Source organism: Camponotus vicinus, unplaced genomic scaffold (assembly GCF_025532165.1).
Source record: "Camponotus vicinus isolate PSW18456_S1 unplaced genomic scaffold, iyCamVici1.0 SCAF_12, whole genome shotgun sequence".
Lineage (NCBI taxonomy): Eukaryota > Metazoa > Arthropoda > Insecta > Hymenoptera > Formicidae > Camponotus > Camponotus vicinus.
Genome location: NW_028141948.1, coordinates 9,016,088 through 9,042,574, shown reverse-complemented (window position 1 = coordinate 9,042,574; position 26,487 = coordinate 9,016,088). Strand labels below are relative to the sequence as shown.

Below are 26,487 nucleotides of genomic sequence, written 5' to 3'. Positions count from 1 at the left end.
TCTTATTACAAATGCGGATCTAGCTCTTGAATGACAAATCACTTTGTGCATTCCGACCACTTCCCAATTATATCATAACGTTCGTAACGGCTACCTGGTTTTCCTTGTTCGTGAGTCATATAAGTCGTTCCACGGTCATATACATTAGATTCCTAATATCGCGGATGGCAGCTGGACCGCGCCGGGAATCGTGACGTATACATATATCGGCGGAGTCGGAGTCGACGGAAAATTTAACCGCCACGTCATCCGACGTTGCGATCGTCTATCGGAGCGAGAAAACTCGGGCGGTCGGGTAAAACTGTCGCACGTAACGTAAGTCCGCCACTTACGTTACGTAAGACCGCGGGCCGAAATTGCGGCATGCTGCATTTTTGGCGTCCGACCTACGTAAAGGCAAAAAACACTTCCTTCTCTTCCTCCGTGTGCGAAGCTCGTGTGTCTTTTATTGGCACACGTAGAACGTTATAGTATTATATTATACACGCCGAGAGTCTCTCTCTCTCTCTCTCTCTCTCTCTCTCTCTCTCTCTCTTTTTCTCGTATCGACGCTAGTCTGCGATATATTCGGAGCAACGACGTCGCAATCGGCCCCAAAACGACCCGGGTTTTAACCCTTTCGCGGCTCTGTTCATTCGTGCCAGGAGATCTCAATTAATTTGGCCGTCTTCCGACAACCAGCTTGACGTTATCGTGACTAAACAGCGTTAAAATGCAGGGCTTATATAATAATGTCGAGGTTTTATAGCGTTGGAAAATATATATTGTAATTGGATATAGGGTAATAATAAATTGTAATAATAATCGTAAATTATTATAATGTATTATTATAATAATTTTCAATTGTTATAATTTATTATTAATCTTAATTTTATTATTATAATTTCTAATCTTTCCTATTTTTAAAGCAGTATACGTAAGATGTCGAGAATTTAATTCTCGTAAATGTTCTGAAATCCCTCATTTTAATCTCTTTACGTCAATGTGATGGATTCGAGCGAGAAAATGGCTTTTTCACTAAAGCATATTTGCAGGCTACATTGGCTGCGCTGACCCGTAAAATGCATCGCGATGCACATCGCTGCAGTGGCGCGTTTCTCTCCCGTAGCCTTGTACCTTACAGGTTGCGAATGTATAATGCATGTACAAACGAATGAGGAAGAGAGCCGTAGTCATCGTCACGTAACGCGTGCATTACGTAATCGCGCCGCGTTGTTGTGTTTATCAACAGCTGATTTAGTTTTCGTGGGTGCTCTATTTAAAGCCCCCTTTCGGACGCTTTCCGAGAATGATCGCTCATGAATATTTAATCGGAAATGAGAAAGCTTTACGTGTGCAACTCTTAAAAACTTAAACTTTTCAGCGATATATTTATCTAAAAGTATGTTGTTTAATATCCCGTTTTAAATGATATGATCTTTAAAATAACGTTTAACCTTACTTACAAAGTCTGAGATATATAAGAATTAAAATTGCGTTGCACGAAATAATACATCAGGATGATTTATTTGTAGAATGAAAAATAACGTTTATGATACTTGTGACAACATTTATATATCAAGACACTATTTCGTGCGGAGGGATTTCTGCAATAAATAAATAAATAATAATAGGCGTCAATGTTAAGCTATTATTATCACATTATGACATTTAAATATTTTAAAAAACATTGTTAATTAGGACGCAGGTAAAAATATTAGTAAGCATTAAACAACGTTGCGTTATGACAATATTCGCAAACGACTACGCCCAATCACGAGCGTTTAAACCGATGCCAACGTCACTCGTTGCAAAAGGGGAGCCAGCCCGAGTTACTAAATTATGGTACATTAAAATATCTCTTGGTTGAAATTGAGCGCTACATTTCATTTTACGAAATCTGTTTTCTAAAGAATCACGTAAACACTGGACAGTCTAATAACTTGCCTTATTATCGCGCATAATTTAACAATACTTGGGATGGCAAAGTTATTTTATTTTTTTTAAATGTAATATAATTGAGGAAAGAGATTTCATGAAACTTATTTACCGCGAAAGTTAAATATATTCCATAACGTGAAAGGTCGAGCGGAAGGTGATTAATAGGAGAATCGCGCGCGCGAAAGAGAGGAGCTCTTATATGCGCAGGTAATTTTCTTGCCCGATACCAATGTGGGTGTTTTATACCGAGTCGCCACCAACACCCTCGCAGGCTCTCCTACCCGGATGCGAGCCCCAGGCTCCGTCCGGTTCCCAGGGGTAACCCAGTTTCGTTTATCCCCTCGGAATCGGCCCACACCTGCTTGGCGAACGCTTCCCACGTGCTGCAAATCTACCTACGCGTTTGCCACGATCTATACTCATTTGCAATTTTTGATTCTGCGTTATTTCAACGCTCGCTGCTGTCCCATCGCTCAATGTTTACGTGTCGCATGTGAAATATTTTCTCGAGAGGAGCTTGCCGCAAAATGATACGTCGTTAAACCAAATAAAAATGCGATGGAAAAAAATGACTTTTCAAATATCGAAGATTTATATTTTAGCAAGATTTCGAGATTTGGATGGACCTGTTCGAGAGGACACGTAGGACACTTTACAATGGAAAATTCAAGAGAAATGGTTAGTCTCATTTTCCACCCTCGCTCGCGCATTCTTCTCACGCGCGCTCTCGATTGTTCTTCCGGTAGTAGGTCTCGGAACACGCGAAGAAACGCGTATATGTACGTGCATGCACATATGTATAAGCATGTTGGTAAATGCTCGCACGCGCATCCTCGCCGGGACCGTTCCTGGGAAAAGGTCAGACAGTCAGAGGCTAACCTAGTGAGATTGGAATTAGGTCAACCCTTGACGGGGACCGTTCCCCACTTTCCCGACACGCGGAAGAGTCCACGTTGCCGCTGATTCAGGTCAGGTTGCAGAGTTTCCGGCTCGATGTTGCGCCTCTCGGAAGAGTCAAATCGATCGAAGGTAATAGCTGTCATTATTGGAGCACGTGGTTGTTTAGGAGGCATCTCTCGAGATGATTGTAATAACATTGGGATACATGTAACAATATTTTTTCATGATGCATTTAGTGATTTTTTGTAATAATCTCGCCAAGGAAGAAAATATAATTTATTAAAAACCCGAGGAAATTATGATTGTAGAGAGTCTAGATTAATTTTCCCAGTTGAAGGAGTTGTTACCGCTAAACTCTTTAATTGCATCGTGTGCAATCCCCGTTCAGATTCGGGCGATTCCATTTTGATGCGCTAGATGCGTCGATCAGCGGAGTATTAAATTGTGAGCGAAAGTCCTTGCACGCTCGGGATAACTGGACCAGAGGGTCGTCCTTGGTCCTTCCTTCTCGCGCAAAATTCGTCCTTTAATTCGTCGCCCAAGGTCGACAGGCGCGAGTGCGCGTCTCTATATCTATTGCCCACACAGATGAGAGTAAAAGCTGATTACCTCGGATCGATACGCCATCCCTCTCCTCTTGCCACCTTTACGATTCTAATTCTCTCTCTTCGCTTCCTGCTCCGACTCGTGTTCTCGGGATGCTCTCTCGAAGCGAAATCTATCTCTTTGTCTCTCACTTGTCGTTGTTTAATTTTTTTAACTGTGATTTTTTTACTCTTGTTTGATCATACTGGAAATTTTGCGATTTAAGGAATATTTTTGAATTTTTTCTCGTGATTTTTATCCTTCAGATATTTCAGAGAATGTTACTTTCGATAGATTCCGAAATTTAACTTACCATACAAAAATATTGGCAGCGAGATATTTATTTATTTTCTTTCAAATATTTATTTTCTTATTTAATTCTTTCAAATATTTATTTTCATATTTATTTTCTTTCAAAAATCTAGATAAAAATATTTCAAAGTAACGTTTTACGTATTGAATGGAAGAATTTGACGTGTCTCGATTATAGATTGAATCGTTCCATCTCTCTCTGCACGCATAATTTCCAGATGAATCATCGTGAGAGGAAGAAGGAACGGCTACGTTATATGTCAAGTGGATTGCCATATAACGGTGACAAATATCAATCCTCGTGCGATTAAGGGGAATTATAGGGGCACGAGCTTCGGTGCCTCTCCATCAGACATTACTAGGCCTCATTCGCAGATGCCTCAACGAAGCTTGTTGAATCTCGACCGGATCTTTTTGTCTCGAAAATCTTGTTTATATCAGCAAATACATATCTTTGTTGTTCATAATAATTTTACCAATATTTTTTATCAATTTTGTTTGCTCTGTCTTATTAATATGCATATCTGACGTACGTAATTGTCTGATGATCGAGGAAGTAAAGTCTCATGTTGCATTGTAATTAAAAAAATGATATTAGTTATATATTAAAATATTATCGCGTTTACTTTTCTCTCATGTCGCGTTTTTAACAAAATTTTAAAATAATACATAAATGTACTCTGGATCAATACTTGTGTATATTTTATGAGATAATAGTGTCTACTTGAGACCACTGTGTTAAACACTAAGCTATAAACGTTATCAGTTACAAGGATAAACATAACTGTTATTTTTATGCTACATATTTCTTTTATTACGTAATTATTACTTATTATTATTATATTTCCTACAGTACCTATTATTTCCGCTGTTGTTGTTTTTGTCTATTCGTTTTTGTGCATTTTTTTTTATTCTTGTAAAATTATCTTTCTATACAATATTAAACGTATTGATATCATTATTATTTTTTTATCCTCTTTCTCTCTCTCTCTCTCTCACTCTCACTCTCACTCACTCACTCATACACATTTTTTAGATGCAATTTCGCAAATCGTGACATTGAGCTTGCGGATTGGGAACTGCACTTTACAGTCGAGCGATCGCGTTTACGCGCCCCGACTGCCACGTGTTGCTTCGATCCCTTTACACCTGCCCCTCGCATTTGCGGCGTGCCTGACATACAAGCAGAAAAGTTCCCGCGAACTGTTTCAGTAGACTTGCTTTGATAAAGAGATGTGTGTTGGATGTGTATAGAAAATATGTCAATAAAATATGTAAAACTTGCAACATGATTATCGTGCAAATTTTTCGGTCTCGTGGGAAAACAATCTAGTCGATAATATTCTGTTGGATGAAATCAACTTAAATTAAATTAAATTAAATTTTGTAACATTTTGTGTCGAAATATTTAATTCATTGGGAAGAAATATCAGAGTTACAAGCGTAGTGAGTTTAATGCAAGCTCCTTCTTCGTTCGTTTCTTTAACATTCGAGCAACAAAGATTTTTGCTTCCAATGTCGAGGCGAATCTCGTCTTCGCTGTAAGAATAAGTTGTTCGTTTTTACATTATCTCGCGTATATTTTTGCTTTGATTTTCAAGTTCTTTTCCTCTGCCAACTGCGCAAGGTACCTGGCTCGTCGACCAGCCAAACGTTCGCATTTTCGATATCGCGCCTTTATCGCGCCAAGAGAGACATTTAACGCGATTCTCTCGCGATTGTCGAATCTAAGATTATCGATTAAATTTAAGATTATCGATCGAATCTCATTTCAACTATGCTTCGCATTACTGATGAAAGCGCTTGTAATTATAATATATATGTTGCGTACGATGAATCAAAATACACAAGTCCAAAGCCGAGAATGGCTTCATTATGCGCACTGCATCGGATGACGTAGCCAAAGAACGTATTGTGCACGCGGCTCTCAATTACGCAACAATGATATTTAGTCTGACTAATACGTCCATTTATGCATCTCTTACCGCATCCATAATGGACGAAGAACACCGCGATAAAAAATTTCGCGAGAGACGAGACAGATCTCGCGACCTTTGTGTAATCACGACGATGATAAATAAACAGATAAGCAACAGCGAGGTAATTTCAGGTGCAATGCACGGCCAAAATGACAAATTGACATCTCTCTCTCTCTCTTTCTAAAACACTTTGCCCTCATATATTTTACATAATCAGTGTGTATACCATCGCAATATATAATTTTGAGACATCAAACGTGATGAGGAAATTAAAATCCCACTTAATAATATCCGCGAGAAATGTCTGATATGCAAATTCGAGGGAGACACGTCAAGCTTACTTCCTCAGTCTCTCCTTACATAATCAGTACTCGCATTTGGATGTCGTCCGCCATGTTATCGCGTCTTTTTTTCTCTCTCTCTCTTTCTATCTCTATCTTTCTATTCATATATATATCGAATAGTAGCTCCCGGTTCTCAACGATAATCGACTCTCTCGAGTGCGCGTGTGTAGGTGGCGTAGGAGGATGAGGTGCAGAAGGAGGAGGGTACCAGAGAGGGAGGCCAAAGGTGCCTCCTCGACCCCTCCGCGACACACCGGTCGCGAGTGGGGAGCGGCCGACCGATCGCGAGTAGAGGACAGAGGGGAGAGGGACGATGAGGAGAGCACGGGGTGTCGCGACAGGGACAAGCAAGCCGCGACCGACCGAGAAAAGAGAGAGAGAGAGAGAGAGAGAGAGAATGGTGCACGCTGGCAGCGCGCGCGCAGGTGCGTTCCCCGGTTCCTGCGTTGTATTGTGTGTGGTGCCGTGTCTGCTGTGAGGCGAGGTGCGAAACTTAAAGGCCCGTTTACACCGTGTCGGACGGGGCGACGTGTCGCGTCGCCTCGGCTCGTGTCGCGGTTTCGGTGGTGACGAAAGTGACGACGACTGCCAATGACAGTGTGGTAGTACCTGGCAGCAATGGTAGTAGTAATAGCAGTGACGGTGTGAGACAATGCAGTAGTGGTAGCGGTCTAAGATTAAGCCAGCCCAGGTTCCTACACCTGCCTATGCCAAGGGAAAGACGCGTGCTCTAGTGCTCCTCGTCGTCCCTCGACCACCCACCTGTCGCGGGTCTCTTCTTCTCGTCCGTCGTGCCTTTCGAGGAGGAACGAAGCGCCTCGTCGGGGCTTCGTTCAGAGGAACGTACTTGTTTCGCTTGCTTGCGTAAGCTATGTTTCGCGCAATTGCTCTCGTTGACATTGAGAAGCTCGATTACTTAATCCTGCATTAATAGATTCGTTTTGGAACTTTCTTCTTCCTTTTTTTTTTTCTTTTCATTTTTCTCGGCGAAGGATTAAGAAACTTGTCTGGATTTAATTATTAATTATTATATATCAAATAAATATGATTGATCTCTTAATCGGTGGAAAGATTGTTACTGTACAAAAAGTTTTTCACCGGGGGGAACTTCTCCATTTTGCCGCGTTGGAAATATTTCTTGCTTTGGCGTAATATTGTCAAGTTTTTTGCGATATGCGGAACGAGAATAGACTCCGTCACATTCCGTTGCATTGACGTAGAAGCAGTCCATTTCAAACTCAATAATTCCTAATTACACCCAATAATTGTCGTAAAAATGTGCTTCACTTTATGCTAAAATATATAACACCATCGAATAAATTTAAATACACAATATACACTTAAAACTAGGAAGTTGCGTTTGAAAATATATATAAAACTTGTATCCTTATTGACGATATTGTTTGCTACAGGTCTCGATCTCTATCAGGTTTTTATCAATCTCCGGAAGAAATTATCTTGCGAATTGTGTGGCAAAAAAAATTACTTAAATTGCGACCTATTTAATTAAATTTATATTTATATTTGATTAAATTTATATTATATTTAAAAATTAATATTTTCCTTGCTTCAGAGCTCTCTATTTTGTGATTAATAAAAATAATACCGCGATCTTGGACTAAAATAAAGCGATACGGGCGAATTGTCATCTTGTCACGGCAGACTCTCAAAGCGCAATGGCTATTTGACGATCTCTATCATTAAGCTGCGCCCGATTAGTCGCGAAAGAGTCCACGCACGTGCGTGCATGGCTCGATATACATGGCGGCATGCGCTCGATAATTAGCGGCAATTATACGCGAAGGTCGCGGAAACTCGCGCGTATATAAAGCTCATTAGTGGACGCGTCCGTGTGTCCCACGAGTCGACGAATCGATCGTTTTGGGATAGAGCGACCTATATCTCGCAGCCTGAAAAGCCTACAAAAGAAGGAAGAGGTCGGGTCAAACCGACGAAATTGGTGACACGCGTGTATCACGCATAGTCGGCTACGAAACTCAATCAAGCGAATTCTTTCGCTAATGATGGATCGCGATTAGTCGGGGTGTCTCTCTCTTTCTTTCTCTCTATATTGTCAAATCTTATTTAAAAGAATCCCCGATCCTCTAGGTATTTTTCTTTAAAATTCCAGGTAAAGAGGATATTTTGAAGATTTTTCGCTGAAACTTTTTCTGAAATAAGTTTCTTTATTGTATGCGTTTTCTAATATTTTTCACTTCTGCGAAGGGAAAACGCAGGGCCATTTAAATTTGTGCTAAATTCGTAAATGTATTGAAAAAAATGAGTAACTTTTATAAAATCAATATTTCTCACTTGCATTCTTCTTTTTTTATCAATAAAAATTACAATAAAAAGAATATGCACTAGATATTTAACGTTTTATTAAGAATGATGAATATAAATAAAGATAGATATTTATTATATTTCAAACGCATAATTCATAATTTGGGTTATCGGTGGATTGCCGATTATTTACAATGTAAAGGCATTTTTAAATTGACTTTTTTAAGAAATTCCTCAAGTCCCAATAAAATTTCATAAAAATTTCCTAATTTCTCCAGGTATAAAAGAAATTCCTGAGAATTCTAAGTTTTCCATGTTTTTCCAAGGAATAGACATTCTGTTAATTGAACGAATTCTCCCAATTTTACTAATCGATTTACTTTTAACTTTTTTCCTTTCAATTTCACATATCGATTCTTAATTTTCTTCCTATTTTCTTATTGTTTTCATAATAATTATCAAATTGCCTTATCTCGCTGTGTTTTAGTATTTCACGATTAATTTATAAAGTGTATTACAATAATTCCTTTTTAAAGTGTATTTTTTCTGTTGTATACTTTGGAATATCTTTGATCTTATGAAATATCATTTATCTTTTACTTTAGTTTTTTCTTTTTTATGAAATTACGATGTAATGAATCTTTGCTATTTATTCTACTTTTCTTTATTTCTTTCACATTTGTCATGACACGTAGCATTATAAGATCGTACATACAGTCAATAATAATTATACATATATCGAAAAAGCGATATGTTTTTATTTGAAGATACAAAAGTGCCATGTTACATTTTTCACTTGCAAGTTTTATCAATTTCTACAAAAAGGACGCAAAAATGGGAACAAAAATATTTTTATTATATATCGGACATTTGATATAGATAGAGATTCAAATCTGTTCGATTTGTAATGTAAAACAGAATGGCGGTTGAATGTCGGAATTAATTTTAAGGCGAACCAAACTCTGGCATTATCTGCTGACTCGAGTGATAAAACGATTCAAACTGCGCTCCGCATCGGGCGAGTTCACTAACGAGTTTCATTTAATTAATCGGTTGCTGGGAAAGATATTCTCGCGCCCCAAAGTGATCTATATCATAAAATATTTTCAGATAAGGATACGATATCGCATCGAGTATTATTATCCCCGAATCGAACTATTCGATTAAATTGAAATGTGTCGGAATCTTATTTATTATTTCAATATTAATCTCTTGAAATGCATAATTAATTACAAGATGAAACTATTTACTATTTAAAAATAAAATAAAATAATTAAAAAAACCAAGAAAAATAAATCAGGAAAATTGTAGAAAGGGAATTCAAAGTTATTCTAAAAGTTGATGGGAATAAGAGAAATATTAATAATTGAGAAAATAAAAAAGAAATATAAAAATAATTACCGTAGCGTCTCCGGAATGCATCTTATGCATATGACGCTTAAATCATCAATTACAAATTATCGTAATAAATAATAATTTTAAAGGACAAAATTTTCAAAGCTCATTTGTCACGATATCGTTTAATAACTTAATCAGGCATTCGAGAGATTTCCCCTATCACGAGTCCGACATCGAAAATAACAGGCTTGACGCAATAGTCAAAGGTCAGAGAGAGGGTTGGGAGAGAGAGGAGAGGAGGAGGGGGGAGGGGGATTCTTCTAGGATGAGCCAAGTAACCCTGGGCTTTTTCGCAACCCCGATAAAATAGCGGGACCAACCCTGGTGCTGGCGCGACATACAATTCTCTGGCGGCCTCGCCGCCATGTGTTTCGAGGTTACAGGCGGATGACGGCTGCGTGTATATGCGTGTGGCCCAGCGCCACGCATCTTGGCACGTCTTTTTCGGCCATGGGGTTGCATAATCGCGGCGGCCTGGCCATCGCAGGCGCAACGTGTCGGCTCGTTCGCGTTAGTCGCGTCTAGCTCGCCGCACAGTCTCGCCGTGGCTTTTTTTTCTGCGTTTTTCGGGCAGCCCGAGCCGCTGCCAGTTATAGTTAGTGCGCCATTGAGAGACGAATTTCACCGCGATCAAGAGAGGATCGAGAATCATCCTCCTTCAAAATTCTCAAGACGCGCAAAGAGCGTATTTAATATCCAAAACCACGATAATTGCATCTCGCGAAGAGCAATTCACCAATCTCCACCAATCTCCTGGAGATGCAGATTTTCAAATTTGCCAGAGAATTAATTTAATTAAGAATCTACCTCGAGTTTACGTTCGCAATTTTTATCTTCAAAAATATTCCAATTTGATACATCTGATGATCGCTCCACATAATCACGTTGTGCGTCTCCCGACGAAATTCCAAGAACGATGAAGAGGAAAAATCATTGTTTATCGGCTCGTATTTTCTTCGTCGCTAAATCCCCGGAGGGAAGGAAAAAAGAAGAGTGACTTGCAGCATCGTTATTAACGACCTCGTGAGATGACGGTGTCGGAGGACCCTGGATCCGTGGAAGGCACGGCAGGCAGAATCGATCGTTAAGCTCGTTTAACGGCAAAGTGGTCCAATTACGCCGTTACCGCCGAAGCGAGCGTCACCTCGGATTTCCCACCACGTGCGCTCCACGTCGCTCCTCTTTCTTCTCTCGTTCCTCCTCGAACCGACCCCGTCGTCCCTCGTCGTATCCTATTTCAATCCGCCTTAATTCGTTACAGCCGTAAAAGCTTCCTCGAGATGTCCCGGGGATACGCGTCGAGGAAGTAACGTGCCCCGAATGCGTTTTTTTTTTCTTTCTCGTGTCACGCGATTCTCGTCACGCGCTTTTTCTCGCAACCTTACGAGCTGATTAACGCGTCACCGTCAAGCGTGCATTTTTTCGAGGTGCGTCCAGACGTTTTAGAGACAGGGATAAATTTTATTCTCACGGGAAATTTTCTCTGATACATTAAAAAAAAATAGAGTATAAAAAAGAAGAAAGATAAATAATATATATAACGAGATTAAAATAAAATAAAAAATTTTAACATCGCAAATTGTTTTTAAATAGACCGAGTAATATTGGAATATCTTGTCGCACTCGGAATATTTAATTCATTGCGATTGTGTTGCTTCTCTCTCGATCGGTATAAACACATGATTCATAATCCCCGGCAATTATGCAGTCTAGACATTTTAGACGAATCGCGCTTGTTTTAATTCGATTCCGAACCAGTTTCCTTCGCGAGTTGTAAGATCCAGAAATATTATAATTATATGTACATATAAATTTTGAATTATATTCAATCTTTGGCACGCGCAGAGGAAGGAACAGAGAGAGAGAGAGAGAGAGAGAGTCGCATGCACGCACGCACGCACTTATGCACGCACGCGGATTGTATAACGGCCGATGCGGCTGGCAACGTCGAGTCGTTTCTACTTCGCTGCTACTTGGACTAGCCAGCCTTTGTCGCTACCGCCGCAGCTACTGGCTCGCGTGCGCTCTTGCTCTAGGCCGAGTTTAGTCGCCAACGGCAGCTCTAGTCGTCGCTCAGCTGTCGTGCGTATCGCACGCGATACATGCTTTCATGGCATCTCTCGTGCTCCGTCGTTTTTCGTTCTCGCGATTCGCCGCAAATCGAAGGATCGTCGACGAACCGGGTTTCGTTGATTCGCGCAACACCAGAAAAATTGCGTCGCGAGGGAAATTCGGATCATCTTCGTAGTCTGCTAAAATTACGAGCTCATCGTTTACCTCCGCGTCGGTTATTTCTGCAATATTTCTAACGTTTCGGATCCTAATGGATCAAATGTAAATCGATAGAGCCTCGATCATGCGCGCGCAAGTTACTTCTCGAGATCGATTTACATTCCGCGCTCACAATGCGAGGTCCAAGGCCGCGATTGTGTAACGTCACCGTTCTAGAGCAGGTCGCGATCTTGGCGTAAATCGCAATTGTCCCCCCGACTCTCCTCGCCGAGCTGGGAGCCGCGAATGGCTGTCGTGAATGATGAAGGAAAGTCGCATTCTTGGAATTTTTCGTTGCGAAAACTATTCTCTCTCTCTCTCTGTCTCTGTCTTTTGCATAAACAATCGATATCTCCATTGTTCTACGACTACGATACTTGTCTGTCACGGCACGGGCATGATTGCGACACGCGTCAAGATTACGCGGGGATAAATAAACGCGCGACCGGTCAAACGGGATCACCTGCCGCGGCCAGGATAATTTTGGATCGCGCGAGATGCACCTGTTGCGGTGCCCCCGGCAAGGTCGCGCGATTGTGCAACCCGCGTGTGTGTCTAAAACGACCGAGACGATCGACTGCATTCGGCGACCGGCCGTTCCGGCCTCCTCTTGACCCCGCTGCCCCTTCTTCCCGCGCGCCTCTCCTCCCCCTCGTCATTCTTCCCGATGCAGTTGCACCGGCGATGCCGCAGTCGCCGCTGCTTAATCACGGTGAATAATCGATGTGTGCCCGACACCGCTGCCGCTGCACTGCGGCTCGCTCTTTCGACTTTGGCAGAAGCCGCCAAAGTGGCAGGAAGGCGCCATCTTTGCGGCGATATCGATCGGCGCGGCTCGCGGATCCCTCGAGAGCCGAGATTCCTCGACGTTTCCCTTCTTCTCTCCGAGCCCCCTTCTGTGAAATCGTGGTGTGAACGATATTGCGGTTTGGTGCATCCGATGACGATGACGCGAATAGAGAGAAACGATATGATGAGATAGTGGGATGACAATATGACAATCTCGCCGACCTGCGCGAAGGAGATTGGGATTACGTAATTCTACAAAATTCGCGAACCCCTGCGTAAAATTCGAGGACGAAAGGAACGAGCATCGACCAATCTTGCCATCAACGCTAAATCGCCGATCGATCGTTCTAGTTTCGCGATATCGGATGCTAATGCAGATCTATGAACGATGAATCTGATGCAATGCAATTCTTCGTATACCCGCGGAAAGCTATAATCTCACTCGGTTTTTTGTGTGACGTCACGATGATTGTAAACGCACGTGATCGACTTCGGAAAATAATCGATCATAATGATTGACTATTCATCGCGATACATCTTTCCTCCTGACACAAAATCGATTCAAAGTGAGAGATAATAAAACATAAAATGAATTTATCAAACGCGATCGGATCTAAAAACTATATAAATAAATAAAATAAACTGATAAAATAAAATAAACTACATAAATAAATAAAATAAACTAATAAAATAAAATAAAATAAAACAGCGCGCTCCTTTCATATAAATAATATTAAAGATAATTTTAGTTGCGATTTTAATTACGAAACAAAGAAAAAAAAATTAAATCTACAGTCGAGAAAGAATATATAAAATCATGCTTATTAATTTTACGTTAAAATAAACGAAAATATACTCGAGGGGAATACATGACTATTTATATCGTTCTAGCTTCTTTGCCTCAATAGCGAAGAGATATTTAAACGAGATATTTTATCTAATAATCGTGCATTCGAATCATTCCCAATAAAATTATTATTTATTATTTCGCGAGGATTCAAAAAATAAAAATAAATATAAATAAAATGTTTCTCCAACTCGGGAATTATTGTGTAACATCGGTGACTCGTAACTTGGTTCTCGCATCGGCGGCATCCATGAAAGGATTAGCTGTCTAAGAGCATTGAAAGAAGACGCGTGTTGTGCGCATTAACGGGTCGCACGACGACGAAACGACGCGTCCCGACGCCGGAGCGTCGTGGCACCGGGGACAGTGACTGCTATTATTAGCAACGTCGTCCTCTTCTCATTTCGCGCTTCGAGAGGCAAAATAGCATCAGCTGACATCCTTCTGGAAGAGATACACGGCGGTGCGCCCGAGAGACCCTCGACTCGTCGTCGTCTCTTTCGTGCTCTTAAACGAGTTTCGGGCGCCCTTTAAATTAAATTCACCGAACGATCACACTCGCGAATAATATTCCTTTTCGCTCTTTCGATCGCCCTGGATCGGAGCGAGCACTTAATTACACGCCGGGAATAATAATCGCGTGACTTGTGCGCATCGTTACATAAGTGTTTACATTTTTAAGCCGCGCGCAACGAATTGCGATCATCGTCTAATAAGATGCTTCTTTATTGACATGATGATTTTGAAAACGCAGGAATTGCAGCTCTTGCAATTTCGTGCGAGGGATAGGAAAGTTGAAGAGCAGAAATAAGGGGAGAGAGACTGCAAAGATTAACGAGTAGAAAGAGCATGAGAGCGAATCGAGCGGAAGCGAGCCAATACGAGATTACAGGGCAGTTGGGGCTCGTGCCAGATGCGCGTTTACACGGGCCCTGAATGCTGTAAATGCACTATCTGGTACGACATCTCTTCTGTCGTCGTCATCGACGAGCGAGTAACACGACGCCAACTTTATTAGCGCCGTAGATAAGCGTAAACGACAGGAAAAAAATCGATCGCACCTATATCCTGCGGTATCCTTATCCTCCCAAGAAGGATAACGCTCAAAAAGGCACGCAAAGTTTTTGCGCAAAGCTTTTTGGACGCCTTATGCTTTTTGTATATTATACGATATATAGTATTTATGGAAACAAAAAATTTTATAAATTTTAAATTAATTTTAAAATTAATAAATTAATTTTAAATTAATTTTAAAATTAATAAATTAATTTTAAATTAATTTTAAAATTAATAAATTAATTTTAAATTAATTTTAAAAATTTCTCTTTACATATAAAATACTTTAGAACTGTCACCTTAGAATAGCATCCCTGGATTCTCGCAGAAAGTTTAAAACAGAGGTGGAAAATTTTTTTTGACAGTTTTACGTGACTTACAACGAAAGTAGAAATTGATTTAATAGGAATTGATTGAAATTTTTGACTTTTTCTGATAAAAAGATAATGCTTGAAAATTTTGGAAAATTAGGAATGACGTGAATATTTTCGAAAATATTTTGCAAAGATGTTTCCAATTATTTTTCATCTCTGGTAAGACATGTCTAGCCTCTTCGAGGAGAATATGTATCAATGTAATGAAACGCACACCTGCGATTATTTCGAGTTGTCTCCAATTCGTAAAAAAGCACAAGAAAGTATATATCACTCTTCTTCTTTTATTCGAGTCACAATATTATTACAATTATAATTACGTCACGAATAACAGCGAAATGCCGTAATATTACAAGCATTATATTATTAGCAGCGTTTCTTTAGAGACAAATATTAATTAAGTTACGATCCATCTATGTATCTGTCTAAAGTTTCTAATTGGAATAATTGCGTCGGAAATTTTCGTTTGGGATTACCAATTTGGTTTACAGCAATAATTTGCGATAATAACGTTCGACATTTACATTGCGTAAATTTGGGCTTCGAGCGATCAGCAATAAGAGCAACGCGTATTCCCGCAATTAGCGTGAAATCGGTAACATGTGTCGGCGATTCTGTAGAAAGTAATTCTCTACACACGCGAAAAAACCTGTTTGAAACTGCACAATGTATGTGTGTATGTGTGTGTGCTGCAATAAATAAATCCTGCTGCGAATCGTCAACACCGCCTCCCCCTTCTTTCAATTGTAAAATTCGCATCTCGTGGGAGGAGGGGGAGGCATCCAAGCGACTGAATGCATGCTGCGTCGACAAATACAAATGCAATTTTTTTTTTCGTGCAATATTATCAGCAGTGATGACTCTCTATGAATAGATGCGTAATGGCATTCGATCGTCCATGACGAGGGATTTGTTAACGGAGAAGTGCGTGTATATTGCAGCGCCTACACTCTCTCAGTTCATGCTTCACGTAACAATTTATACGCACACATACGTACCGTTCATACACGCACATGGCTTACACATAGGATCATAGGGTATATTGTATCACGAATGACAATAAAAATCACCTAATGCGTTCTTCATTTAATTTCACCAGCGCCTTTATTATAGTGATTAATTTGTATACATGTAGATGTTTTAGAAAAGTAGAGATTATATATAGGTTTAAAAAATATTTTCCCTCTAGAAGTATTTAAATGATGGAGGCAAGAGGAGCAGACATTAGTCGGTAGCATTAAAATTATACAATAGTTGCATTGAATTTTATTTCTATTTTTAGCATTTCTATTAATTGATATATAAAAAATTATTATTAAGAACAGTCATTAATCACAGTCAAGTTGCTTCTAGTCTGCAATTGAAATTTAACTTCAATCGAAAAAACTTGTTTTTCATCTCTTGTTTTTACTCATCTTATCTATGCTATCAATTATATTTGATTCATAGATACAAAAAAGGTACGAGCTTTCAAACATTCCCATAGGATAAAGAATCTTTTCAATTTGTCCCGAGAAAAATATTTAATAGAAAACATTGTTTGAGAAGATTAAATTTTATTGTGAACAAAAATAAAAAAATTCAATTTTTGCCTTAAAAGTCGAGATTGGAAAAGAATTTAGAAATCATCTGAAATGAAATTTATATTTCAGTAATTTTGTTGAGGTATTATATATATAATAGAGATCTTTAGATTCTTGATTTTTATATTTTAGATAGTTTATAAAATTTAAATTCCAAGATTAAAATTCCAATCTAATTTATAGATGATACGCTACGCATTCTGTTATGCACTTGTGTAATGATGTATATTTGGCGTTAGATATATGTGTAGGGGATGTATAAAAATGTGTGTGTACAACGACACGAGACGTTTAAAAACGCAAAGTGCGACGGGGGGAAATGAGATGGGAAGAGGGGGAAATGGAGCCAGTGCGCACACAAGCAGAAGCTCGAAATACTTGGTTAAAAATAATTGGCTCTTACGAGAGCGGAGTGCCTCGTCGAGAGGTAGAGATTCGTCGGAGGCAAGGTCAATCGATAGGGAAACCTCATAACACCTATATTCCTGTCAGCATTCGCAGCTCTCCTCTCTCTCGTAAGTCACGCGAAATTTGGACCTCACGGACGCGCTTCCGCGATCGTGGTAAGAACGCACTTTATGAACGTCATCGACGATAGATGACTGCGCGATATCAGGTACAAGTTTCGATTGGGGGAAAAACCTACGTCATCCATGATGACACCGGAGTTGAGACGATGAATGCTTTATACTTGCACGTACATTTCCGAGTCGCAGAATGACGTTGGTTATCTTTCTATCCATTAGCTCCAAGACATCGTTATAGTAATTACGTAAGTAATCAGCTGATTGTCAAGCGATGCAAGAAACGCTTACCGCTATTTCGCTCTGGAGGAGCGTTCGTAATATTTCAATCTTTTTAATTAAGATAAATGACAGTTTTTCTCGCAAATCGATATACAATATTCCTTTTACACTTATATTGTATCATATATTTTAATCTCGATTTATATATCGCAGACCGAGCTCTTAATCATCTATAATTTATCTAATTATCTGACAGTAATCTTGAAAGTAATTTTATACATTGTTATGTCATGAGAATAACGATTAAGAGAGAAGAAGATGACCGTCGATCGAGCTTGAAGAGCGGAGTGTCTGAAGAATCTTCAACAAAGCAGATACATCTTTCCTAATCGTTTAAAGGAACAGCTTCCTTTAGCGATCGGCGTGTTGGCAGTGTGGTTAGCTGGTTGTGTGGTCGATCTATATACACGACCGCTATCGGCACTGCAATTATGACGATCGCAAACCTGCTAGGAGGAACGTCGTTGACGACCTCGATACGGACATTTTTCTTGCTCTTAAACATGAGAGAATCGCTTATTTTTACGGGCAACGAAAGAAAAATCCACTGATGCAAACTAAACAACTGATCGTTCTCTCTCTCTTTACTTTCAGATCAGCCTACGTATCTTTTGGAGGTCTACTCATGAGGCTACAGGGCGACGCGAACAATCTGCACGGCTTCGAGATAGATCAACACATGTACCTGCTGATGAAGAAACTTGCATTTTAATTCTACCGATCGCGCGGGCCGTCGATCCCTTCAACAAATATATCAATCACTGAAGAAATTTTTGTATTTTACATATAACATAAATAAATAAATGTAACATAAATAAATAAATGTAAATACAATATTACTAAACATATAAGCGATATCAATTACACTCTTCACAATAACATTAATTAAACGATGAAATTTTCTTTTAATTTCAATTTTAAAAATTTACAACAAACTAGTTCAATAATTTTACATTCTAATTAAGTTATCAGATAATGTTACTCATTATTATGACTACTGATTTAGGATTAGTAGATTATTGAGAAATTTATAAAATAAAAATATTTTTTTACAATTTTACAATTTGAAATTTCTCCCCATCTATCGATCCACATTACATCAGTTTAATAGTTTGCTAAATATATAGAGCAGTAATAATAAAACTCATGTTCAATGAAATAATCCTCACATGGAAAGATTGTCTTTTAAATTACTAGAGAGTGACGATCAATCTTGATAAACGAAAATAATGAAATTTTCGATTGAAAGCACTTGATGGGATACATTTAATGGAAAACAGGGATTCTGGAGGATCAATCTTTCTATTCGAGGTTTAATCGCGATGAATCTATAGCGCAGGCAACTATATGCAACTGTGCAACCAATTCTTGGATGTTGACCAAGTCGTCACGAAGTGCATCACCAAGTGCGCCATCGAGACACGAAAATAGGAATCAGGTATTGCACACTTCTCTACCTGTCCTGTCAATGTGTGCGTTGTATATGTGTATATATGTTCCCGTGAATATGTACACACTCTGCTAAATAATTAGCCAACTAACACTTGGTACATTTCTAGGATAGCCATCTATCCCTTCACTTTGCTTCGATTGTCGATCGATTCGAGTATTTGATTGATTTATGTTAGATAAAGAAACGGAAATTTATATTATATATTCTAAGATAAAATCATTTGAGAATACAATTATTTTAAAAAATTATAACAAATATTAATGCGTTGCAATATAAAGCATAAAGGAATAATATCTTTTATCAAGTACAAGAAAATGGAAAGATGATAAAGAGAAAAATCTAAATAAAAATGAAAACGTAAGGAAAAGCAGAATAGACACAACTATTTCAGTCAAACGTTTCTCTACATTCAAGATAAAATAGAATTACTATAAGTTAGATTTTTTTAGAATACATGAGGCAAAAGAAAAAAACTTTAAATTTGGGCTACACATCTTATCTTTCTTTGTTTCTTGTTTCCTCTGGAATCTGTATCAAAATTTAATGTAAAATGCTAATAGTATAGTCAAAATTCTAAACAAATTTAAAAGAATGAAGAGATTAAATAAAATGAGCGGCTCGAACGGCGATAACGCACATCGCGATGAAGACCTGACTATGGTAATTAATTTGTATAATTGAAGTCGAGGTATTTCTGACCTTGTGTACGCGCGCAGCTGCAACGCTGCCTCCTCGCACGACGCAGCGCGAGGTGTACGCGACAACATGCGGATCGAATACGCCTCAAATGGCGGAGGTTGACGTGCGCGATATTGCGTAACACTCGCGACCACGAGAGTAAAATGGCCGATGCTTAGGAAGAGAGAGAATCCGATCCTAAATAGATTAGTCCAATAATATATAATTCACTCTCATCTGCTCGCTGTTGCATAACGTACCCGTGAACGAGAAATCGATGTTCGAATCCAGACTGTAATAATATCGAGATGCTGCCTGCTAAATGGCAAGTTTGATACGCGTTTTCTTATATTCTCAGTTCCCTCATTTTTTATCTAACCATATTCCATGTATTCAATAAAGTCATAGAGACAATTTAAGAATTTTATTAATAGCTATCTTAAGCGTACAAAATGGAGCTTGAAGGAACTTTTCTTATAGTATAGACTTATATTTACAAGCATCTTCCGCTGTTTAATCAATATGTATTCAGTTTCGTGGTGATGATAACGCGTAAGCATTGATCAAACGACGTGCAAACACCGAGTCCTTGTTTGTCCGTACTCCAATCCAAGGCACTAACGGGTTGCGATGAGAGCATACTATTTTGCAGCAGGCTAACATTGCCCACAACACCCTGCTCGATACCGTCGGCATCCGTAGTTTTTCTTTTCTCTGGATAATTACTGAGAAACAATAAATGTTAGTTTTTAAAACACATATTTCCATGCAATGCTACTAGTTGCAATTTTATTTAAAATAGAAATAGCCTGTATATATACTTACTATTTCCATAAGCAGATAGTCCCTCCACCTCCGCAGGTTGCGAATAATTCACGATTTTGCGGTAAATGCTTAACCAGCCATATCGTCGATTTATGGGCCTAAAATCATGCAGTCACACAGGATTACAAACTTATATATTGAAGATATAAATTTTAATTCTTTCTAAATAATAGACCTTTTCAACAAGATATGGAAAGCCCTTCTTGGGATGCTGAGTCTTCAAGTCAAAAAGATAAAATTTTGATTCTAGCGTAGTGGCAACCAGCTTATTCATGGGGATGTCTCTTCTGTCAAATTCGAGACTACAAACTCCATTCTTCAGATTACTTTCCCACTTCACCGTCATTGCTCTCAGATCGAACATTTTGACATCACCATTATCATATCCCGCAGCCACTACTCTTTCCTCAGAATTGTAAGAATTGCCAAAGGCGACCGACCAGCAATCTCGTCGATTTTCCCCTTCCTTAGGTTCCATAATAGCAACCGGTCGGCTCTTTTGCCTGGGATCCCATACTTTAACACTTCCATCTCTGGATCCAGTTACCAATTCAGGTGCACCGCATCCTACGCTGGTACCTGCCACTCCATCAATGGCATTTATAATCTGTGTGTGTGCATTAGTCGTGTAAACTGGTATCGAGGGATCCTCTAAATTGTAGATATTTAGTTTACCCTGTAAAATGGACGGATGGATAACATTTAGCTTACTTGGTAAAACTTTACTAAATAAAATACTATTAAATGTAAATATTAAAACATTAATAGATATCTGAAAATGAAAGAGACCTTAAAATCACCGGTAGCTAAGTATCTATCCCGAAGATTGGAAGCCTTGAATGTCCCACATTTCATCTGATTAGACCTCTCTATATCCTTCACGAGCTTCAACTCGCCGCTAGACAACTCGTAGATCTGTATAATGCCGGTACCCCGAGGTCGAGAGCCCATAACCACGAACTTTGCGCTGCATGGTATCCATTTGACATCAAAGAGCGAATAATCTACCGATTTCTCGATGTGGCAGATTATTTGCGGCTTTGCCAACTTGTCCATGTCTGTGGAAAATATCTCCTTTCAACTTTAATTGTCGTCAAGAAAGCCCGTCCTCATCTTTTTACAGCAAAAGCCATAAACTGCTTTTGCGCGTAACTATAAACAAACTCGTACGCCATCTACACGTTGCTGTCATAACTAGAAAATGTCATCCCAGTAGCAGCAATAGACCTTCTCCAAGTGTCACATGACATACGCTGCATACAATATATATGCTTGTATATTTCTTGTAGAGAGAAAATTACGTTTCTCTCTCCAACTTCTTCCTGACATAGCTTTATTTATATGTATTATGTATACATATATACTGCCAGTCTATGCTATAAAGTTCTACCCTTATGCAATTATATAAAGAAATCAATGGTCAAAGTAGAGCAACATCTGATAAGAAAAAGGAAGAGATCAAATATCTCATATAAATACAAAAATATATTATATAAATAATTTGCATTCTAAGAATATCTAATAATGTTTTCTTAACTTTTTGTCTTTTCTTTTTGGGAATTCAGGAATGAAGATCAAGTAAAAAATGCATATTATTTATACAAGTATAAAAATATTATTTATGCAAGTATAAAAATACATATGAAACAAATATATAAATACTTATTCAATACATATTATTTAAAAGATTAAAAATTGTGAACCATATTTAGTCTTCACTGTCACTTCCACTATTTTCTTCCACCACTTCCATTGTCTCAGGCGCCTCTAATTTTTGTTTGAACTGTTGAATATATTTCAGTAACCGTCTGTCAGAATGCTTCACCTATAATTACAATTAATATTTCATATTATTCAATCAATATTATATGAAAGACTTAAAATAAACTGTAAAGAATTATGTATACCATATTTGTAACATTCTCAATGGCTTCTTGCAAATTTTGTTTTGATGGAGCATCCTCTATTTGAATATGCAAATTCGTTAGAGATTTTATGAGAATATCTTTATCTATATTGCTTTCCGAATTTAGAATCTCGGCCAATATGGCAAATGCAAGATTGTTGTGTGTGCAAAACGTTTGAACTCCGGTTTTCTGATATCCTCGCCTCGTTAAATTCAGTATAAATTTAGAAACGTGATATATATCAATCTCCCGTAGCGGACTAACATCTGGTGCATCGCAAAGAGCTCGCAGAGTGGGAAAATATGCGCTTTCAAGCATTTCTTGTGCTTCAGGTACACGTACAATAAAATGCTCGAAAAAAACGCTTAAGCATTGTCGAAGATAAATATCATCAATATTTGCGTTATTATAGGCCAGAATTATCAAGCGCGATATGAGACTACTGCTACTAATCCGTTGGTTGAGCAGCAGTTTACAGAATCCTTCTGTAGCAATAGTGCGCATGTCTTGATTCTGTAAATTTCCAAAAATATTTGTATCATAGTAAATTTCATTCGATTATAACAAAATTCAAAAAGACATTAATTATTTACCGCATTGTTTAGTAATCCCATTAAAATTTTAATAAAATTGCAAGGACCCTTCTCTATATCAATCCGTTTATTTATAGAAACGATACTGTCTTCATGTGTGTAAAGCAAACGACTCTTTTCAGATCTATTCTCAGAATTCTCTTCCTGAATTTGCAAATTTTCAAAATATTCCAAGCCATATATGAGCAAAAGATCGAATATTCCCTTCAAGGCAACAATCCAATTTTCTTGATTCTCTTGCTCGTAAGAAAATTGATAGAAAAATATCATTATATGTTTTTTAGCTAATTCTTTGTCCAGTATACAATAAATACTCAACACTTTTAGCGCTAATACATGCACATTATCGTCAGGGTGCTAAAACAAGATTAAATTAAAATGTAATGAATAGTAAGTAATTGCATAGAAAAAATGTAAAATGTTATAATTATATACACATATAATATGTATAATGCAATATATGCTTACGTCAAGACTATTTAAAACAAGAGACATTAAACTCTTGAGTGTGGGCGTTAATGCGTGAATGGATTGCATCGCAAAGTACAAGATATTGAGGCACTTCACCATAGTTATGGAATCATTTTTTTCCTCACGCGTATCATCGACTATTACTGCTTCAGGAATCTTGGATAACTGAGTCATTTCCTCTTTCAACACCTTGATCTTCTCTTTTATACTGTCAGCTTCTAGAAAATTCTCTTCCTTGACTGCTTGATATAATTCCTCTTCAAGCTCTAATATATCGACCTTCAATCTTGCTTTCTAGAATCAAATTGAAAAATAAAAGAAGGTGAAAATCTGAATATTCGTTAATTTAACGGTAAATTATCTAAAATGCAAACCTATGATATTTTTCTTGTCTAGAGTATGTAATTAACAATACTAGATTCTAATACTTACTTGCATGTTTTTCTCCTGTTGTTGCTCTACAGTAACTTGCTCAGTATCTAAATTTTCGTATGAAGGTAATCTAATTTCACTAATAATATTGGCAATAATGTTTAGCATATTATTGGTATCTGGTACCACTTTTGCCAAATGGTTCACTATACATTCAATTATTTTATCGTAGCAATGATCGCTCATTAGAGCATCTACCATTAATTCGTTCAGTTTCTTCCTGCCCACTTCGTCTGCGAGATCATAAGTTGTGGATATCTCAAAGAGTTGTAGTAGAATAAACTTATGGCACTCTTTTTCCCATACTTCGTATGACTTGGAAGATATGAGAGTCATGTAATCACAGATATATGTACAAAATCCTGATAATTCTGGAATAATTAATTCTAATTCTTCTGTACACGAAAGATACTGAAGATGTTTTATGACACATTTCCAAAACAAAACATTTTCATTCGATATATTTGTCAGTGGAATTAATCTTGTGTCTTTATCTATTGGCACTTGCTCCAATAAATTTTTTAAATTGGCATCTCTGTAAAAAGATAATATTTGATATAGAATTTTATTTCCTTCATTGATATTTCTTTTTACCATTTACTTCTTCATAAAATATACTCACTTGAATAATACTTGTAAAGATAAGGTAGCAGTTTCTGTTCCTATTCCAGCATCGAGAGCATGAACAAGATTTAAATACTCTCCTTTGTAGCATCGTAACCATGTTGGTAACAAAACACTGCTTACACATTTTCTGACATTCTCGGATCTGTCTTTGAGACCATCCTTCAACAAACGTTCTCTTTGTTCGATAGTTAAGGAACGCACTGTGATTTTACTGATAAATTCAAATGCCATCTTGCGCACAGAATCATCAATATCTCGTGTTCTTATCAATACAGCTTGTAAGGTCCTTTGATTTTTACCCATAGAGGAGAGGACCGCCTTGCGAACCTCAACGCTTGGATCTTTAGATACATGAAATATATACATTTTTATTACAGGACATTGTTCATCTGATGGATCTTGCAATCTGTGCAGAGCAAAAACAGCCTGCGCTCTGACTTTAGGCGATTTATCCAACAATCGATCCATCATACTGACTGTAATTTGATCGCACAGATTATCATCAATAAAAGCATCATCGCCCATAGAGTTTAAAAGTATGTTTAGAAAGTGACATATGCGAAACCTGACTGCTTTATCTTTAGCACTGTGATGCGATAAGAGGAATTTGAATAACTTGCTAACAAATGGAGACATTGGTTCCATGCTTTCGTTCTCCGAAGTAGAATCGAAGCTCACTACAAATTTGGCACAAAACTCTAATGTATTTATGATATACAAGTGTTGTTGCGCCATCGTAAGAGGAACTTTCAAAAATGAGATGAAATAGTTCCAAAATGTATCGAAATCTGTCTGAAAATAAAAGAATCATAAAACATTAACGCAAGACTTGGCTTAATGAGATAAATATGCAAAGGGGAAAATTACTTAAATCATTGTACATATAAAATTAATCGATTCAATCTTGAGATATTATCAAAAATTTCAGAAAATACTGTAAAGCTATTAAAAAAGGAACAAAATAAAAATATTCGAAAAGAAACATGATTCGGACTTACTCTCTCATATAATTTCGTGAGTCTCTTGATGTACTGTGGATGATCGATTTTATTATACTGCACTTTGCAGAATATAGTTTTCATTTCCTTCTTGATTGTTGAAACCATATTTGTGTTTTTAATGTTACAAATTGTGTAGCCGATTCTATAGAAGCATGAACAGTCGCCGATGAAATTTTTCGCGCATGCGGACTGACGTAAAAATCAGGTGACTCAGTAACGTATATATTTTATCGAAATGTATGGTATTGTCAATTCCCATGAGGGAGAAAAAAAATGAAAGATGTCAACAGAAACCAATAGATTTGCCATATGCAGATTAATAAATTGTATGATTGATATAGCGCTCGAAATAAATATTCTTATGTCGTTAATGCAAGTAACATAAAGAAAAAACATTAGAAACATTTATCAAATTCAAAGGTACCCCATGTTATACGAGTCTTTCAATTCGTGTCACGTGGTCAGTTGCGTATGTCATCAAAGTATTTCTATTGGACATCACTGATCGTTAAATTTTCAAATAGATGTTAGCTGACGGCCGTTCGATAACGTTGAGATTATATAATTGATGCTGACAAAGGTTTTTTCCTCTTGAATGGTTAATCGAATAATTCGAACTATTTATAATCATTTGTCGAAGATATTTCAGAGAGAAAAGAATTTATTCAGTATCTAAAAAAAATTCATTCGAATGCAATATTTTTAAATTTAAAAATAATTCAAAGAAATTTTCATCACGGGTATGTTTGTGAGTTACAAATGTGTTTGACATTAGAAATGCATCGAAAAGAAATTTATAAAGATTGCAAATTTTTTTTTTCTGATTGATTAATCAAACAATTCAAACTATTTGTAACGTCAAATATATTTTTGTCAGAGAAAGTTGATTAAAGAAAATTCATTCCAATATATATATTTCCTTAAAATTCTATTCGGTCACTAAAATAAAGGCTGTTTGTACCTATATTTCGTTATAAATGATAATACAAATAAAATTATGGCATGAGAATTATCTTGAATTTAAATAGATAAGAATTTATATCAATATAAATA

The 26,487-nt window shown here is 37.7% G+C and overlaps 3 protein-coding genes across 4 annotated transcripts in view; 1 reads left to right on the top strand and 2 right to left on the bottom strand.

Moving 5' to 3' along the window:
- Rpb8 (DNA-directed RNA polymerases I, II, and III subunit Rpb8) overlaps positions 1 to 18,502 on the top strand; it is a 56,212-nt gene extending 37,710 nt beyond the window's left edge. For both annotated transcript variants that reach the window (XM_083085640.1, XM_083085641.1), the window contains exon 4: positions 18,042 to 18,502. In XM_083085640.1, coding sequence (XP_082941766.1) covers positions 18,042 to 18,159 — 118 coding nt within the window. In that variant the 3' untranslated portion in view covers positions 18,160 to 18,502. The remainder of the gene's footprint in view (positions 1 to 18,041) is intronic.
- A 1,478-nt stretch (positions 18,503 to 19,980) lies between these two features.
- On the bottom strand, positions 19,981 to 21,556 carry Wdr92 (dynein axonemal assembly factor 10). The gene is made up of 4 exons (XM_083085639.1): positions 21,193 to 21,556; positions 20,579 to 21,079; positions 20,404 to 20,501; positions 19,981 to 20,303 (listed from the first exon to the last, which is right to left on the bottom strand). The coding sequence occupies exons 1-4, from the start codon at positions 21,457 to 21,459 to the stop codon at positions 20,096 to 20,098; spliced, it is 1,074 nt and encodes a 357-aa protein (XP_082941765.1). The 5' UTR covers positions 21,460 to 21,556; the 3' UTR covers positions 19,981 to 20,095.
- A 439-nt stretch (positions 21,557 to 21,995) lies between these two features.
- On the bottom strand, positions 21,996 to 25,630 carry Cap-g (Chromosome associated protein G). Its single transcript, XM_083085637.1, has 7 exons — positions 25,432 to 25,630; positions 24,429 to 25,225; positions 23,807 to 24,341; positions 23,372 to 23,668; positions 22,904 to 23,260; positions 22,311 to 22,823; positions 21,996 to 22,228 (listed from the first exon to the last, which is right to left on the bottom strand). Exons 1-7 carry the CDS (start codon positions 25,537 to 25,539, stop codon positions 22,112 to 22,114), a joined length of 2,724 nt encoding a protein of 907 aa, XP_082941763.1. The 5' UTR covers positions 25,540 to 25,630; the 3' UTR covers positions 21,996 to 22,111.
- Between the last annotated feature and the right edge of the window lie 857 nt (positions 25,631 to 26,487).